Source organism: Mandrillus leucophaeus, unplaced genomic scaffold (genome assembly GCF_000951045.1).
Source record: "Mandrillus leucophaeus isolate KB7577 unplaced genomic scaffold, Mleu.le_1.0 Scaffold554, whole genome shotgun sequence".
NCBI classification, from domain to species: domain Eukaryota; kingdom Metazoa; phylum Chordata; class Mammalia; order Primates; family Cercopithecidae; genus Mandrillus; species Mandrillus leucophaeus.
In genome coordinates, this window is record NW_012105964.1 from 1,802,461 (window position 1) to 1,821,937 (window position 19,477).

General features: G+C 35.7%; 1 protein-coding gene across 6 annotated transcripts in view; it reads right to left on the reverse strand.

Moving 5' to 3' along the window:
* The window catches only part of MME (membrane metallo-endopeptidase), a 146,745-nt gene that overhangs the window by 20,310 nt on the left and 106,958 nt on the right, over window positions 1-19,477 (reverse strand). For all 6 annotated transcript variants that reach the window (XM_011998062.1, XM_011998061.1, XM_011998063.1 and 3 more), the window contains exons 11-17: window positions 18,523-18,659; window positions 18,320-18,413; window positions 17,074-17,202; window positions 16,188-16,286; window positions 13,942-14,022; window positions 12,511-12,614; window positions 3,431-3,489 (exon numbers count right to left, since the gene is read on the reverse strand). In XM_011998062.1, the coding sequence (XP_011853452.1) occupies window positions 3,431-3,489; window positions 12,511-12,614; window positions 13,942-14,022; window positions 16,188-16,286; window positions 17,074-17,202; window positions 18,320-18,413; window positions 18,523-18,659 (703 nt within the window). The remainder of the gene's footprint in view (window positions 1-3,430; window positions 3,490-12,510; window positions 12,615-13,941; window positions 14,023-16,187; window positions 16,287-17,073; window positions 17,203-18,319; window positions 18,414-18,522; window positions 18,660-19,477) is intronic.

Sequence of the window (19,477 nt, forward strand, 5' to 3'; positions counted from 1 at the left end):
ACCATGCATAGCTGAAACATTCTTTTTATATTAAATGGAGTAATAATATGTTTGGAAACTGTCTTAATTTTCAAGCCTGAAAATAAAACTCCTAAGAATAAATAAGGCAATTTAGGACATTTAACTATCTCAAGGTATTTATATTCGACACAGGCTGAACACACTAAAGAACTTATATATTTGAGAAATTTAAAAAAATGATTTAAAAGATTCTGCAATTTTAATGGAAAAGGAGAATACATTCAATCATTTCCTTGACTGAGATTTTAAGGTTTAATACGATGACTGAACAGCACCTAGAACTTACAGAGAACCATATGACAAAATATTGAAGTGCTGCTTTCCTAATGTCATGGTATGGAGGCCTTCTAGAGCTCCATGAAGTAAACATGCAAGGAAGAGGAACAGTGGATTAAGCAGTTTTAGTTTGCCTTCTTTCTTGGAAATTGACTTTTTTTGTTGATATGAAGATGTAGGAATGCATACAACTTGGAATGTAGTCTACATGTGTGAGTTCTAACAAAATAGTGAAAACTGAATTAAGAAGTAGAAATTATTGATACGAGTAAGTCTCTATATAACAAAACAAGTGCTTTTTTTTTTTAACATAACAACATAAAATGACCAATCCCATGAGAAAGTGTATGCAATCTAATCTGGAGTATTTGTCTGTCTATGTGTGTGTGTGTGTAGGGAGGGACTCACTTATGGTGGAACATGCTATTCTATACCAATCCTAATTTTATAATGGACATTATCCCAAATCCATTAAGACAGTGTTGAAGAAGACATGTATATAGGTATGTATGTGTGTATTTATATTCATATACACATTTGTTTTTCTTTTCTTTTCTTTTTGTTTTTTTTTAAGACACAGTTTTGCTTTGTCACCCAGGCTGGAGTGCAGTGGTGCGATCTCAGCTCATTGCAACCTCTGCGTTTGGGTTCAAGCGATTCTTGTGCCTCAGCCTTCTGAGTAGCTGGGATTACAGGCAACCACAACCACAGTAGGCTAATTTTTGTATTTTTAGTGGAGATGGGGTTTCACCATGTTGGCCAGGCTGGTCTCGAACTCTTGACCTCAGGTGATCCACCCACCTTACCCTCCCAGTGTGCTGGGATTACAGACGTGAGCCACCGCACCCAGACCACATACACATTCCTATCAAGAAAAAAGACGGAGATTTGACACTTCAACTATTTTTAGGTAAGACAATCCCTACTTTGAAGATTTAAATTGTCAAAGAAAAAAGGTGTACATTTCAAGGATTTCTCCTCTTTGCTGTTCAAGAAGGAGACAAGCATATGAAAAGAAGTTAACAAGTTTTCTTATTTTATATTTCCATTGGATCCTTATTTTAAGGATCTTGGAAAAGATCTTTTTTATATAATTCAGAATTGTTATTATAGCTAATTTTTGATTTGCCAGAGGATTATTGTCTATTTCGTGAAATAGACCACTATTGGGCCACTTTTACCTTCCTTTTCCTTTTTCTGTATGCTTCTTTGGTTTCAGGACATTATACTCAAAATGAAAATATTTTCAGCTCTTCTCTGATAGGGGAATCTCTGAAGTGGGCCAATTTTGAGCCACCTCCAGGGACTTGGGGTAATTCAGAATCAAACAAGGTCCTGTCTTGGCATAAATGCCTGAGCCTACTCTAGAGAAGGGCTGAAGGACTGAACATGCCAGAGTGGTCCTACTGAGGATGCATCAGCACCAGGTCCAACAGGATCCAGGGTCCTCCCTGGGCTGGACTGAAATGAAGCTGCATCCCTTAGTCTGCTCTAATGTAGCACTAAGGGGTCTAAGTTGCCTTGCTTTGACTTGGGATTCCATTGAAAGTTAACTATTCTGTTTGTCTCAGGACCCAATGAACTAGACACTGGCAGAACTACTGAATATTAAAAAGAGGGCTTCAAGTGAAGACTCTCTACAGATAAAGGCGTTTTAAAACAAGATCTGAATGGTTTCAAATAATATATTATAAAGGACTGACTTCATAGGTTCTGATGAGTTGATTATTAAACAGGTTCTGGTCTGGGTTGGGGCAATCATTTCCCTAGCCAGAAAACATTAGCTTAGACTTTGAGCTAAGTAATTTTAATCTGAGTAAACATATCTTACTTATTGTTTATATGTTATACAAAATAATCTTTTCTGGTTACTTTATATAATTCAGTTTCAGGTCATGTACCAAGGTAAATTCCAGATGGATTAAGGTTTTACTCCAAAAATAGAAATCATAAAAATACTAGAAGAAAATGTAGATAACTTCTTAACCTAACTCTTTTTAGAGTTGAAAGCAATGGGGAAAGGTATAATCAAACTTTAACATAAAAATATACAATTTATTTTAAGGTTTTTTTTTTTAAGCCAATGATAAATATCTTGTAAGAGTTTTTATAATTTCTAATCTAATTGGTAATAGAATTCAATAAAAATGAGGCTTACAACAGACTCTGAGATATAAGAAGAATGGTTTAGAATAATGCTGAGGTTATCTTCTCTCTTAATTCTAGACTACGTTTAGAAAGGAAGGGCAGGACTGAGTGCACCTGGAGAACTGAATGCACCTGCAGAAGCTTGCTCTACTATTTGTTTAGAATATTTCTGGCAGTACTGAATCAGTTGAGTACCTTTCTAATGCTAAAAACCCCTTGAAAAGAAAATGAGCCAATGTATGTGATAAGTGACATACGTGATCCAATGTATGTTCAAAGAGGTCCAGGCCTTCCCAGGAAGAGGAAATATTTTTGTCATATTATGTCATTCAGTTATTCATCATACATGATAATTTATTCGTGTATTAATCTAAGTATATGTCTGTAACAATACTATAAGTGAATATATGAAATTTTGTTCTTTTTTGATCAATTGTGGCTAGGTAAATACAATTTCATATGATTCAATCTAATATAATTGAGATTCCAACTCTCTAAAGCCCTTGGAGCTTTCCTGAATGGAGATGACATAGAATAGGATCATCTCTCACAGAGGCAGCATACAGAATTGCCAGGAGGACTAGATCTGTGAAAAGCTGGCTCTTGAAACCTTAAACCATTTTTAGAAGCTAATGCTTAATGAGTCCTAAAGTCAATATGAGTTTATATAGATATATTCAAGGGACTTTTAAAAGGTACTTAGAAATAAAATAAAAATATTTAGGAATAAGATAAACCATTTTAGATATAAATAGGAATATTGTAAAAGAAATAAAACTACTTAACATGATTTGTACTAATCTGAATTTTCCCATTATAGTGAAAAAAGGTACACGGATGCATTTATGTTAAAGAAATGTATTCAAAAGATCAATAACTCAGCCTCAGCTGTGCTTGTTTAGAGGTACTGTAATTGGTCATACAATGCGCTACAGGTTGGAAACAATAGAGAAATATTAAATAATCATTTAAGAATACACCTTACCTATCTGATTTCTTCCTGAAGAGTAAAATGCATTGACTACAGCTGCTCCACTTATCCACCTGTAGAAAGCATAAGAACTCATTACAAATGATACCGCATTATCTGATTCAACTCACTCACACAATTAAAACAATATTACTATTCCTAGATGAATCTTAACTTTCTGTTTGAAACATGATCAACAAATTAAAATTAGTTCACTAGGTGAGAGCTCATTTGAAGGCATTTCTATTTCTTGAAAAACATCAGCATATATTCAAGTCTGTAATCTTTTGTTTTATTTGCATAGATTTTTTTGGAGGCCTCTGATGTTGCAAAACCTATTCAAATGTATCACTTCAGAAATTGCAATGGGGTAACATTGTATTGAAATTTATTTAGATTTATGTTCCTGATACTAGGTAACTATGACAACCATTCTGGAGCAGTTGACAGAATACTGAAGTGTGGGTCATTAAAACTTCAGATTCAAGTATATTAAGAATAGTTAATTCCTGGTTTACAAAGAACTTTTTTGGGAACTAAGATATCTCAAGCAGCTGTGTCAGAGTAATATGTCTCTGATTATTGCCCTTTAAAAGTATCTTCAAAAAATACAACATTCCAGCTAATTGAGCATACATTTTTGTATGACTTTAAAACGAAACCCGGGTCATTCTTAAGTAGAGTTGTCGGTCTCTCTGTCTGTCTACACTATGTCTAAGGCTCTGTATAGAACCTAGAGATTTTATAAAATACAGTTCCTGACTTTAGGAGACTCTAGTTTAGTTGAGGAGATGAGAAAAATGCATAAATAACTATAGGCTGAATGAGAAAATGGAAAACAAATGGCTCCCAGATGATCATTTGAGGGACGAGGATAGGAGCCAAAGTTCCCATGTCTCTCTGCTCAGATGTTATGAAGACTGTATATTAATAATCGTGTGTTAAGAAATTTTGTGCAACAGGACTAAAGTTCTCATCTTAGTAGACTATTACATGTATCCTTATTTGCTCATTGGAAAAATGGATACTGCTTGACTTCAGATAACCTCTTAAATGTCGGCACACATGCATACATTTAAGGCAGTCATACATCATCATCTAATGGCTTCACTGCAGTTGTTCTACTTTCATGGCAACTGTTAGAATGGCAATTATCCTACTCACAGAAGGGGTGTACAGTAATTAGTACAATGAGGTTACATCAGAACTGTTTCTAAACCCTGCTCTGCCAGGTGAGCTGTACAAAGTCGGCTTTAGTTACAATGCCACTTTACTTACAATGTCAGTAACTATTTTGGGATGTCAGAAGTGAATTTTATTTTGATCTCTTAAAAATAAGGAGCAGAGGGCAATATATATCAACTGACTGATAAATTCAAAGAATGGATTTTGTCTACAACAACCTGATTAAGACTTTTTTATTTAAAGGGTTTGGGGTTTAAAAAAAATCTAGTCAACATTTCTGTGAATTTTTCTTTAGGAAGAAAATAAGCTTGGAGATGGGGAAGAATGATTGATCAACGTGTTTCTTCCTTAGTTTGTTACTGCTGTTGTTTTAAATCGAGAAAGCATTTTTAAACAGGATGGGGGGGACTGATAATATCAGCCCTCCTTCATTTAATCACAGCCGAGTCATCAGCATTTTAATATTTCTTGCACGTTGATGATTACAACAATATAATTTTATTTATTTTAATTAAACTCTATTTGCTTCCCACATAATTTGTGGTGACTCACAAGAAAAGCATGTATGTGTAAACCCAGGGATATTAGACTAAAATTGAGAGATCAGAAACTATGTAGAACAAATAGATTGCAATTTATGTGACTGTGAAGTATTATAAAAGAAAATAAGCAAAAATCATGATTAGGAAATATATTATGACTATGTTTATATCTATTCAGACAGTTACTGTAATTCAGGTTCAGATATGATTCCAGGCTGTCTGGCAAGAAGGTCAAAATGGAAAATGTGCTCTTACTACTCCTAGGGGGAAACATTGTTCCTTGCACGATTGGAAAAAGGTAATTCTGATGTGTCCCCGACATTTTCATGGCAAACATGGCAGCAAATTTTCTACGTAAACAGCTTATAGCTATTAAAATTTTAATTGCTATAAAAGTTAATTTAACAGCTATCTAGGTCCCAGGGGTTCTAGGGTTCAGTTTCTCAACTGCAAACTTCTGGTTTAGTGACAGTGAATTCTACATGGGCTTTTACAGGTAATTACAAATAACAGTTGCATATTTTTTGGCTCTGGACTAGTCAGAAATCCTAATACTGAAATAGAAAAGGTGCCAATCCAAATTGTTTTTAAATTGTTATTTCGGAGGAGAGGAACAAGATACATGAAATTAATTTTTCAGACAACAATAGATCACAAAAGTGGGACACGAATGAATGAAGTTTATATATTATCCATCTTGTGTCTATCGCTTTTGTAGAACTAAATGTCATACCTTTTGTTTTAGTGCTTTTCTGCTCTTCTGTTACATTACGTTAAGGGCTTTAAGATTGCATTTTGATTTATGTTTGCAAATTTCCAGCAGGGATAGTTTTGCTTATTAAAATGTCCACTGTGAATTATACCTTAAAGAAAATAGGTAGCTATTTATGACCACTGAACATTCAAATAAAATTAGAATTATGGTGTTGGGTTTACATAGCACTAGCTTATAGGATTTGCCTTTTCTTCTTTGAGATCTTTCTTGATGTGCCCTCAAACCAGTCTGGGGAATTACCAAAAGCTCAGGACATTTTTTCCCTGGTAATAATCAGAACTGGAAGTACTGTGATTGGACCATTACATCTTAAATAAGGTGATGATAACAACTATAGACTGAATGTCTAATATTTGTGATCAATCACAAAATATCTCTCAACCTTAATACAAAAGTTAAATTAATAGGGCCAACTAAACAGTGATGTAACAAAAACTCTAAATTCTTTTGGTTTGAATGCAGCCCAAATGTGACCCTGACTGGCAGCACAGAGAAGAGAAAATTCACAAAGAGAGAGTGAAAAGGTGGTGATTCTTGCCCTAAAATAATAGTGTAGGTTACCTGAATATATCTTTAAAGTGTGGAGGTCAAACACTAACAGCCTCCACAGAGAAGTATCAGACTTGAGAGATGAACCACTCTCTTCTCCCATTTCTCATCCTTCCTCTGGTGGTCTGTATGTGTACGAATGTGGGGATGTATGTGATATAAAGTGAAGAGTGGGGAAGCAGGAAGGAAGAAACCTTATTTTTAATTTATGAGATGTAATTTTGTCAGGTAAGCTTATTCTCGTTTGGGGGCATTCGGCAGTAAAACAAAGAGGGGCCACTAGAAGCAGTACGGCCCTCAAAGCTGAGCTAACAATGTGGGTGGGGAATAGAACTGAAATATACTTGACAGAGGAACCAGGTGTTTCTCTTCTATCTCTTATTGCCCTGAAGAAACTGAGTGCTGAGGAAAGTGTGAAGGAATCATTTTTATAGCTGGGAAGGAGAGCAGAAGACAACAGACTGATCTTATAGCCTTTTGGTTATAATAAGCCCGCTAGATTGCAAAAGCACCTAGAATAAATTTTTTTTCACCCACTCTCGTGTAACTTAAAAACTGAAAACAACGAAATTATTAGTGAGCCTTTACTGCCAGTGTTCAATTTCTCAGCATTTAGTAGTCTCAAAGCAACTCCTTTGAAATCAGCAGTGCAATACGATAGTTTTTCTGTGTCTTCTTCCAGTCCCCTGGGTGGAAAGAATTCTTATCTTGTAATCACAATAATCACTCTAATCCTTTACATTTATCAATATTCTCTCATCAAGACTTTGAATTTTTCCATATACTTTTATTCATCTTTCAAATCATCCATATATTTGCAGGTATAGAAACTGAGGCACAATATGGTTATTAAACTCTTTCCTAATACACTTACAAACTACGTTATATAACTGGGAAAATCATATTTAAACTAAGAAGAATAGGAACCTGGTCAGCTTCCAACCAAATCTCCTACTCCTAAGCTGTTGATCTGCACCATATACAAAATTTCATTACAGGGATTAATGCCATTTTCTTCCCATCCTCTTTAAAAACAAAGATAATCATTTCTTACCACTATGTCACACTGGTTACTATTTAATGAGCACTGAAGTTATGTGCCAGGTGCATTACACAATGTACAACACAACCATGCAAGACAAAAGTGAAGTTATTATCACCAGATTATAAAGGAAAAAATCTAGGTTCAGAGGTTAGGAGGCAAAGCAGGACTTCTGATTCAGGTCTACTCGCCTTACCCCCTGACGCCACAGCACAGGCTCTTCCCAATGATCCCTAAGTGTAACTTTTCACCCAAAGGCAAAAGCGCAGTAGGACCAAAGAACTTCTATTGCTGCATACTGGTTGTTAACATAACTGAAGTCCTCCGGTGACTTACCTGAATCTGTCTGAGGCTAGCACTCTCATTCTGACACTAAACTGGGAGAAGCCACTTCTCTTTCAATGAAAGGTAATGGAAAATTACTACTTCTTTCCCAGATGTTACCAGTTGTTTGTGTGTAGTTCTGTTTGGCAACAAGGCACAATCTTTTTAGTCTTTGCTAGCCTTATATATGTGTACATGCACATATATGTGCACACACACTTGGTATGCTAAATTCGGAGAGATTCCTAATTTTGGAGACACTTTGGTGGGTGGATCGTTTCTGTCAGAATTTTCTTTGGTGACTTTTCTCCTGATTTAAAGTAATTCTGAGAACTTCCAGGAAAGAGGTGAAACCTATTCCACACTATATAACCCTCAGTACTTACATAACTTGACATAAGACTATTGTCTACCTAGCTCATTAGAAGGTAATTCCATGAAGGCAGGAATATTCCATGTTTCGTTGTTAATTGAATCCTAGGGATAAGACCAGTGGTGGGAGCACAGTAGGCACTCAGGTATTTGGGCCTTGGTATATCACTGGGTCCTCCAAACTCCCGGAGTGCTGACCCATTTCATCCTGTGACTCTAGGAGGGCAGAGGGCACTGTTGCTATGCACACCGTAGAGAGCGGTAGCTATCAGAAACTGTGTACCGCTGAATGTTGTCCTTTCAAGAGATGACACTGAAATAAATGCATCAGAATTCTTTTGCAAAGTTCTTTCAGTTTAAATGGAAGTTTAGGAACTTTTAATTGTGTTGTTTGGAGACGATATTTTTGTTTTGTTTTGTTTTGTTTTTAAAAAAGAACTACCTAAAATTTCAACCTTTAAATTATTCAGCTTCCTTTTCTAATTCCCCTTCCCCCTCTGGAAAACAAAACAAAACAAAACAAAACAGAATCCCTCATCAAATGCTGACTAAAAAGCAGAAATCTTTTTGCCAATAAAACATATTTTGCTTACAACCCCAAAATACACTGAAAATCTGCAAAGACTCTGTTGGCTTAATGGAAGCATAAAAGGTAAAAATCTAAAATTTTCATCTGTTGCAACATGTGTAGAACATGAGGATGCCATGGCAGATACTGCCCTGGGAAATTAAAGTGACTTGTTCAAGTTTAGTGTATCTCTTCTTTCTGGCTAACATTTGCTGAGTCAAATAATCTTTTCTACAAATTATCTCTGTCTACATTTATGGAGAGTCATTTGTCTCAAGTGTCCGGCGCTCTGCCTGCCCACCCTGGACAGACTCTCAACTTTCCACTGCTGGGCCATCATATTTACCCATATAAGTTCTGCATAATTATTTTTCCTTTGATATTCAAGTTGAACTATACAGAACTTAGTTAGAAAGAAGGCTGGTTCTCGAAACATTGGTGAAGTGGAAAAATCAGAAGGGATATTTTAGAAAGAAGTGAGGTATTTCTCTGCTGCTCAAGATTGTGTTTTTTTCCCTTGGGTCATTTGATGTGGAGAATCCAAGGAGGAAAACTTCCTGGCTCTTATGAAAACTTCACAGTAAGGTCCACAGAACTTCAGTGCCAGAAAGAACCTTAGACACATTCTACAGTCTAGCACAGCCTACTCACTTTATAAATAAGGAAACCGCAGGGCTTTTAAAAGGCCACAGGTAGTGAATGGCAGAACTGGAACACTAAAAGAGTATTAGTTAGGCACTCATTGCGGTGGCAAAACTCCAGCGTCACTTCCCAGGGTGTCAACTGCTCTGCCATTTTTGGTGGTGCTGGCCTTTCAGGAACTTTCTCCATGTACCATGGAGTTACAGATGTTGAGCTTCCAGCTTTAGGGGTTCTACTTATTTCAGAGGTGTGCCACCATCCAGTTGGACCAGATTAGAAAAAAATAAAACAAAAAACACCACGCTTGAAGCAACCAAGGGGAAGACAGAAACGAGCCAATCATTTTTGTTTTGTTTTTAGTGAATTCTGTGTTCACCTCAATATTAATGGAAATGCTGATATATTCGTTCCAGAGAATATTTTACTAATAAGTAAAAGTTTAATTGTGGTTTGAAAAATTGTGTTTTACTAATAAGTAAAGGTTTGTAGTTTGAAAAAAGTGCTGTTCTAGCACTTTGTTTCCTGGTAATAGCACCAACCAGACCTTGCCTTTCATCAGATTTAATTTTTAATCACCTACCCCTGAAGATCATAGCCTCCTGAGTAAAGGGCAACATGTTGTTCTCTTTAGCATCTACTTTGTTTAGCACAGTGCTCTGCATAGGCTAGCTGCTCAAAAAATATTTATTGACTTGGCTCCTATCAGTGTCAGTATGCTTTCATTTTGATGCAGAACAGCAAGAGAGACGCAGCAACGAGATTCCTCTTTGTACTTTACAAGAAGTTAACTCCAGTGCTCAACAGTTATGATTCACAAACACTAGCAACACCCATTACAATTACATCACAGAAAGTTCTGTCCTGAGAAACTAACAAAATAACATCAAGTCTAAAAACAACAAGAGACTCATTTTGTTTTGTTCTTGTACATCTTTTCCTTTAGAGATTTACGTTTGCTCTATGAACTCTAAATGAAAATTCATGTTACTAGAAGTAAATATTTTAGAAATATTACTAAGTAACCAAAGGCTATTACATTCCCGATTCAGCACTATCTCTATGTTACAATGACATGTTTAAAATTCTTTACCAACTGGCGCTAAATCCTTAAGACATAATGTTTGAGATTTTTTTGGAAACACATACTAGGCATCAGAAACCACATGAAGCAAGAGCTTTTAAAATTTAAATCCCTTTAGGAGGCCGAGGAGGGTGGATCATCTGAGGTCAGGAGTTCGAGACCAGCCTGGCCAACATGGTGAAACCCTATCTCTACTAAAAATACAAAAATTAGCTGGGCATGGTGGTGTACGCCTGTAATCCCAGCTACTCGGGGGGCTGGAGCAGGAGAATCACTTGAATCTGGGAAGCGGGGGCTGCAGTGAGCAGAGATGGTGCCACTGCACTCTAGCCTGGGTGACAAAGTGAGACTCAATCTTAAAAAAAAAAAAAATAGTAAATCCCTGCCCTTTGCAGGCGCCAGCCACTCATAAGAGCAGAGGGAGGGCCTTTTAGCTAAATGATTAACTCAGGTATCTCACATGCAGACTTCTTGACTTCCTCAATTTCTTGAATTTGTTAAAGATGATGTTGTATATCTTCACCAGCCATGATAGTGAAATGTTTGGATGTGACCATTTTTTTTTTCTTTGAGATGGAGTGTCTCTCTGTGGCTCAGGCTAGACTGCAGTGGTGCCATCTTGGCTCACTGCAACATCCACCTCCTGGGTTCGAGCGATTTTCTTGCCCCAGCCTCCCGAGTAGCTGGCATTATAGGCGCATGGCACCATGCCTGGCTAATTTTTGTATTTTCAGTAGAGACAGGGTTTCGCCATGTTGGCCAGGCTGGTCTCGAACTCCTGACCCATGATCTGCCTGCCTCGACCTCCCAAAGTGTTAGGATTACAGATGTGAGCCACTGGGTCCAGTCAGATGTGACCATTTTTATTTTAGCAGCTGAGTTAGATTTATTACTGAAATGTATTGGCATTTCTATTAGTAGTTTTGTCCAACCTGTACTTGGTTTACTGAGAATGGAACAGTCTTATCATCAAATAAGCCCACAGCAGTTTGTACTTTGCTTGGCACGACATTTCCCTCCTGGTGGTGCTGTTTATTACATTATGTCTTGTCTATCTTCTGCTCTCGTAATGTAATCAAAGTTCACCTTTGATTCTCCTAGTACCCAATGACACCTGGACTTCACGTTCCAAAATGTTAATAAATGCATGAAAGGATAAATAAATGCATGAATGAAACAAGCACCTCTTTGGCATGTTATTGTGTTAGTTACCACACAAATCAAGTCAGTATATTTATTTTTCACTTGCTCGCTAGGTCATTAATTTAGTTTTAACTGAGATTCTTCAGTATGCTAGACGCTGAGACTTTGTGGTCAAAAAGAATAGCCCCTGTTCTCTAGGGGCTAGGAGCCTAGGGAGAAAAAGTCAACATAAGTGGTTCTAGGAATTTAGGGGCATAAACACACATGCTGATAAATATGTTAGATATATCTATTTAATAGAAAAAATAAACTCTAAACTAATACTATGAAGTACTGATGTCACTAACAAGCAGAGATTAAGAGCATAAGCAGACTATGAATAAGAATTGTTCCCGGTATCTCCTATTTGACTACCACAGGATTAGAAAAGTCTTACATTAACTATCTATGAAGGGGATGGAGTTGTGGGATTGACTGATAGAAAAAAGGGGGCTGTCAGCAGAAGAAAATTCTGGACACAGAGTAAGGCCTAAGAGAAGGCTCAAAGGAGCTATGAATTGGCTTACTTAAACTAAGGTGTTTTTGAGAATCTTGTTCACAAATAAAATTGAGCTGACAGGCAATGATATAAGGCGAAACTAAAGAAATGTAAATTTGAGGATACCTTAATGAAAAAGGTATTTTAATCTGGTTAAATTCTTGACCCATATCTTTAGTATACCATAATTAGATGCTTTTAGAAGTTCTCAATAAAAAGAGGACTTTGTACTTTTTAATGTTTTTCTAACTGAGGCTCTTTCACTTAATCCAACAAAGAAAGGAGGGAAAGACCTGCTTCTAAATGAGCACGTTAGAAACGAGAATATACGCACTCGTCTTTGTCCACCTTTTCCCGGAGCTTCTTTAGTTGTTTACTTTGGCTGAATTTCAGATTTTGAATTATGTTCTCGAAGTATTCATCTTCTTTGTAGTTCAACTATATTATATAAAAGATTTGGGGAGAAATATTAAAACCAATATCTTCAAAATTTTTGCTAAAAAACATAGGGGTTTTCTTAAATTATATCAGTCAATAAAGTTAACAGAGAGCATTAAAAAACTTACCAAAAAAGGATGTAGTTCCAATTAACCTAATTCTATTAGTATATCACAAGTCAGTACTCCAGCCAAATCACAAATTCAGTCTATTATTTTACGATAATCAAATGACATCAAGTGTCAAACAAACCTCACATTAATGACATTAATCTTCACATAACACATATGGATAATACATTCTTCTTTAGTACTTACCATGTGCCAAGTACTGTTCTAAGTTCTTCAAATTATACATTATACTCATTCAATTCTGTTATACTAATAGAATCTAATATTATGCTCACTTAATACCGATGAACTAAGGGCTCCTATCCCCATTTTAAAGTCAAGGAAACTGAGATACAACTTAGTCACTTGCCCAAGTTTAAATGAGTGGTGGAACTGGGATCTGGAATCAAGGAACTTGGTTTTGAGTCTATGTTCATAGCCACTACACTCCTGCTATAAGGACCCCTGGGGCTTCCAACTGTAACCAGATCATTTAAAAGAGAAAGTCAAGTTTCTTCTGCAAATGGAAAGAGAGAAGAAGGCAGTATGGCTTGCAAATCCCCATGCTAGACTAGTAATCAATGAATGAGGAATTACTGTCATCCCAGGATGTGGGCAAGGATCACTTCGCTGTCACCAAGGTATCATGGAGTTGTGGTCACCACAAAGTTAGCAACAGGACTTTCAGTTGAGTCTGAAATCAGCAGTGTAGTGAGTTTAAGCCACTCTCTGCTCTTTTAGCTGTTACATTACCAGGGCAGAACAAAATAGTTTTCAGTTCTCAAATATCAGGATTTGTTTTGTTTTGTTTTTAAAATACAGTAGGCATGAACTGGTTTATCTAGTAGAGGAAAACTTAGAAGGTGGAGGAAAACTCGAAGCCTGTGTAAAACGTGATAAGGAGCTTGCCTGTTGTTCACCACCTTGATGTCTATCCCTTCCTTGATACTCTTTAAAGGACACCAGATTTTACTCACTGTTCTTAAAATGGAATATATGGAAACCAAATGAACAATAACCAAATATAGTCCTGGCTAATGAAAAAAAAAGGCTAAAACAAATATCATTCTGGCACCAGCGTTGCCAGCGTTGAAGGCTTTATATAATATGACCTGTGGTTTTAGGCTACTTCACATAATTTCAGGCACCCCATAGCTAAAAATGACACTACTATCAGCCCTAAGTATCAGTAGTCCAGAGTCTTTATAGAGACTTACCTCGAGGTACTCATTATTCAGTTTGTTATCATTTGAAACAATGTCATCAGGATAGCCGATCCTTTCTTTAATTGCTAAGGCCTATGAAAATTATAATATTGAATGTGAAGATGATTATGTAACTTTCAGATACACACTTATAATCTGTCCATGACTAGCAATTGAATAACTTGATCCATACTGTTCATAAAACGAGTGTCTGACATTCTTAAACAGAGAACTTTGCAATGGATCTTTCCTGGGAGATTCAAGAACAAAGGAAAATTGGGTCTGAAATTGAGTTTCGAATGCCTTATCCTTACAGGCTGCAGCTTTCTCAAGAAAACCAACATGAAAACTGACAAAACTCATTGTTCCACATATTTTGTAGTTTTATGAACTTTTTCTCTCAAAGGCTTTTTTATTTTTACAAGTTTTTAGAAGGAGTAATATTTAGAGCTTCCATTCTAGCAAGTTATAATTATCTTTCTGCCTCATTGATTTGGCTGAGAAAACAAATATGGGCTTATAGGTTTACTGCTAATATTATTCCTAAATATTGGTTCCTGGAGTTATGTTCTCCTTTATTCTCCAAAGTCAGTGTACCTATCTTCTCAAGTTCAATAAATGACATTAATTAGGTAAGTGGAAAACAGAGTTTTCCTTGTTATTCCAGCTCATATTTATCATGTATTTACTACTATCTTTCTTTCTTTCTTTTTTTTCTTTTGAGACAAGGTCTTGCTCTGTTGCCCAGGCTGAAGTGCAGTGGTGCAATCAGGGCTCACTGTAACCTCTACCTCCTGGGCTCAAGTGATCTTTCCATTTCAGCCTCCCAAATATGCACCACCACGCCCAGATAATTTTTGTACTGTTTGTAGAGACAGCATTTTGCCACGTTGCCCAGGCTAGTCTGAAACTCCTGGGCTCAAGCAATCTGCCTGCCTTGGCCTCCCAAAGTGCTGGGATTACATCAGTGAGCCACTGCACCCGGCCTATTTACCACTATTTCTAAAGTTCGTTTTAAATTATTTTAAAATGGTTTACTTTACTTATTTTATTATTTCATTATCACTTGTTTACTACTTGCTATTTCTATTTTTGTTTTATTTCTATCTTGGTTTTCTCAGTGATATTTGACTTCTGATTCTACCATTTCATATCACTCTTAAATAATTTAATTAATTTAAAATTTTCATGAAGAGTTTAGCCTGTATCTCTGAGTTACATGGTTTGTCATCAAATGGATGTGGTTTTATCATAAATCTGTTACATGAGCCCAGGGTTTCCCCAGTCAGTGGATCAGACCTCATATGTATCACTGAAGTCACTGAAGCCAAACCCATTTTCTTGTAGGTTTGCCATCAGTCATGACAAACCAGCCCCCACTCAATGATACTTTATTTCCTGTAAGACATTTCCTTAAAGAGTGTGCTAAAGGATACAAATTCTACAGAAAGTATAAACTAGTACACACAAAAAAATTCATTGTCAAATACTTTGAGTAAATACTGTAGCAAAAACATTAAGCAAGTTTCTTTATTGCAGGACTTCTTACAATTAAAAATGGGTTAGATTATAAGGTTAGAATCATAAGTTCTAACCCACTCAGGGCTCTTTGAGAGCTGAAAGAAGATAATCCTTCCATGTGATTTAATTCTAAAAGAAAACTAGACCAGAGGTTGATTATCTTATTAAAATACTTTTATTATGGTCTCCTCTATCAATCCAAAGAGTCTGCTTTTTCTGCCACCCTAACTACAGAGATTAGTCAGGATGCATGTGAATGTTGCTCATAAAGCATGTTCACAGTTTTCACAGGACATATTCCCCCTAGTTGTTATGTAATTATAAAGACAAATGATCACAGTAAATTTAAACCTAAGATTTCGTAAGAAATCTTAGACTTATTCTTATGCAAGAGAGTAAAAGTCTCAATAAAAGCTGCACCTTACGGGCAGGCAGGAATAGTTATCAAAAAGCTTCTTCAACATCTCTTTAATTACAGATCTTATAATGCACCACCTTACATTTGCTTGAACAGAAACTTAACATTTTCACCTTGCTAGAGTATTGGTTGCAGAGATAAAAGATTCAAATTGTAGAAATACATCTTTATCCACAAAAACTCTTTCGGGAAATATTACATATTGAAAGAGCTTACAAGTTTTTATGCAATCTTTGATTATATTTTTTTTCCTAAATGTTTTTAAAGTTAATTTTTCCTATACAGATTTTTCTTTGCTCGTTAGCTGCTTGCTCTTTACCTTTTCTTCAGCTCTCTTTTTGGTCTCAGCATCCATCCAAGTGAGATCATCTAAAGTCTGAATAAAAACTTCTCGGATCTGTGCAATCAAATCCTCAACCTCAAATCAGAACAGAAGACAAATATAGGTCATTAATTCATTCTTTGTAACACAGATTTTTAAAAATAGAGCTACATGCTATCTTTGTATGACTTAATATATTAATAAATGTAAATTTATAGACAAACTGTGACCTAAGCTAACAAATATATGGGACCATTATATTTTAAAAGCAATATTGCTATTATCAACACTCTTGATTAAATAGGTCTTAATATATGCAATAAGGTAAAAATCAGTTTCAGAATGTAATGGTTTCACTATCATACTGGAAGAACTAACATAAAATATTAGGGTTATCATTACCATTAGTGGTTTAGCTAAGCATAAAGTAACATTTCAACAAATTCTTTCACCATACCATTAAGTTCCATGGTCTTCATTTTCCTAACAATGAAAAATAAAGCACATTTCTTACACTCCAAATGAATCCTGTTTTACTTTCTATGTTTTTAAGAAAATACTAATTTTGGGGCAATTTTGATAATAGAAGAGTTTATAAATGACTATATAAATAGAACATGTTACTGGGTACTCCAAATACACTGCCTCTGGAAAACGGTGAGCTGGTTTTGGACTAGACAGTATTAGGAGCAGAAACATAACTAGACTCTTGGGGAAGGCAAGGGAAGATTTATTGGGAAACAATGGCATATTATGATTCAGAGGTTCTCTGCCTAAATTAATAAAATTTTAGCCACATGATGGAGAACTGTAATCGCTCGTCAATGTGAACAAACTGATAGTGTCCTATATAACTGACAATGTATCATTCTGAAAACATTACCACGTGTTTACTCTCTCCAGCAAATGCTGCTTCCACATAAAGCCTCCCCACAGCATTTTCCATATTCCCATTGACATAGTTTGCACAACGTCTCCAAGTTGCTGTTTCTGAGGTTGTACCATAAAGGGCCTATGGAAGAGGAAAAGGAAATGGCATTTGACCAGAAGGAAAGGTCTGGAGCATGTTAAGAGCACACATTCCACAAATGTCTCGTCTAAGTTCTTGAAATATTCATCACTTCTCCTCACAAGGCACATGTTCCTAGCCTATGATGAAATCTAATCCAAATGGATTGTTTACTTATATATGATCTGAAAACTAGGTATATTTTCAGTAGATGCCCCAGTAGAACTTTTTGCTATTACAAGTTAATATCATTGTAGAAAGCATTAGAAAAAAATACAACATTGTAACCACTGTACAAACATAAATGTGAAGTCATATTCAATAAATCTAATGGGGGAAATATGGTATATGAGAAAACACATTACTGCTTTTAAAGGTTTTAGCTGAACTCTGAGTACTTACAGAACCTGTATGTGTATAGATTTAAGAATAACAGGATAACCTAAGCAAGGGAGATTCAGCATAATACCATTTTTGCATTCTTTAATTTAAAAAGATGTCTACATTTTATTTTTGAAGATAAAAACTGGAAATTTTAATCAATCAATGTTATTTTCTTTCCAAGACTCCAAGTAACATGTTTGCTGGAGTCTCTCCTTCCTCAACCTCTACTGCCTACTCCCCTCACCATAGTACCAAAATGGTGATGGTTTAAATAACAGAGGTATAGGCTAAGAAAAGGTCTTATTTAACTCCGGGTAAGGGTACTTTCAATAGACCACCCACATCAATATAGTCCATCTGTGTATATGTCCAGTGTGCAATGAGCACCTGAAAATCAAGTTAATTAAAATAGATAACCCTGAAATTACTTTTAACACAATAACAACAACAACAACAAAAATCAAGATGGTATTATTTCACGAACTGGTTAAATAACCAAATGTGACTCCTTACAGGACAATGCAATCATGGTGCCACATAGACCATCATAAGATGGTGAAGCCCATGAAGACTTATCTTCCTTGGCAACATATCCTAAATATGTGCAAGATAACCAACTTTGGCATTTTGTCCCTTCGCAAAGTTCACCATGTCCTAGCAGTGTACATGGCAAGCCTTCATAACCATGTATCCCTTTGTGTTTTAAGTCTTAAGAAAAGAGAGATTTTTTCTTCACCTTGCGGAAAGCATTTCTGGACTCCTTGTAGGTTCGGCTGAGGCTGCTTACAAGATCCATTATGAATCTCCAGGACATTAAATTTTGAAGATCTCTGTATAAAAAAAACCACCACCCAGCAACAGAAAAGATGAGGCTGCAAAGCTTCTGAGGAGTGATATGAAATACAAACTTTGAAGACACGGGGACTGTGACACACCTACCTGGCAGAATATTTGGTAAGAATGGGCTTAAGTTTGGTTAAATATTCTGGAGCATAAACAACCACATCTTCCTCATTTGTAATACTAATATTCACAGTTGACATGATTTCATTTGTGAAATTTAACCAGCTGAATGGCTGGAAAAAAGCAGGCATGAAACATTCAGAAATTGTGTATTTCTCTTCTTGGTTCCAAGATTCAGTTATAGTTAGAGGGTTGGACATTAAAGGGTGTCAATTACATCACATAATTATCACATTGATCAGTTTGATATTCACTTTGGATTCGTCCTCAACTGTTTCAATCAGTTTTTAAATAAAAACTAGTTCTTTAAATGATTATTGACATAGAATAATTAAACCAACCATTTAAGAGTAAAAACAAAGCCTTTAAGCTTAGGGAACATATACCTAGAAATTAGGCTTAATGTCATCTTCTTTGTCTAACCAATACAGAAATAAAAATATAATTTAAATTTAAATTTAAAAATAAAGCTTTTTTGGTTGATGCAAAAATGGAAACATGTATAAAGTGTTTATCTTTTAAAAATGGATATTAATAAACCATTCAAACACAGTAACACATCTCAGTGGAAATTCTATTACAGATGAAAACATACTGTTATAGCAGTGGTACAGTGATGTTATGAAGTCAAAGAAAACAGCATCTTTTCAATTATCATTATTGGCTCTACAGGCATGCCATGTTTACACTTCAGAAGCTAAGTTTGGAGTTGCCAAAAGATGAAATCTTGTCTTTCTAAATAAGAATTGATAATGTTTAAGACTATCAATATCTTAGGCTGTATTTCACACACACAAACACAAGCACACATCACCTACTGAGTATGGGGTGCTATGCTATGCACTTTTCTTCATTTCCTTTGGTGATTTAGGTCGTTCTTTCAAAACATATTTATTAAACACTTATTATATTAAAAAATATATGTAAGATA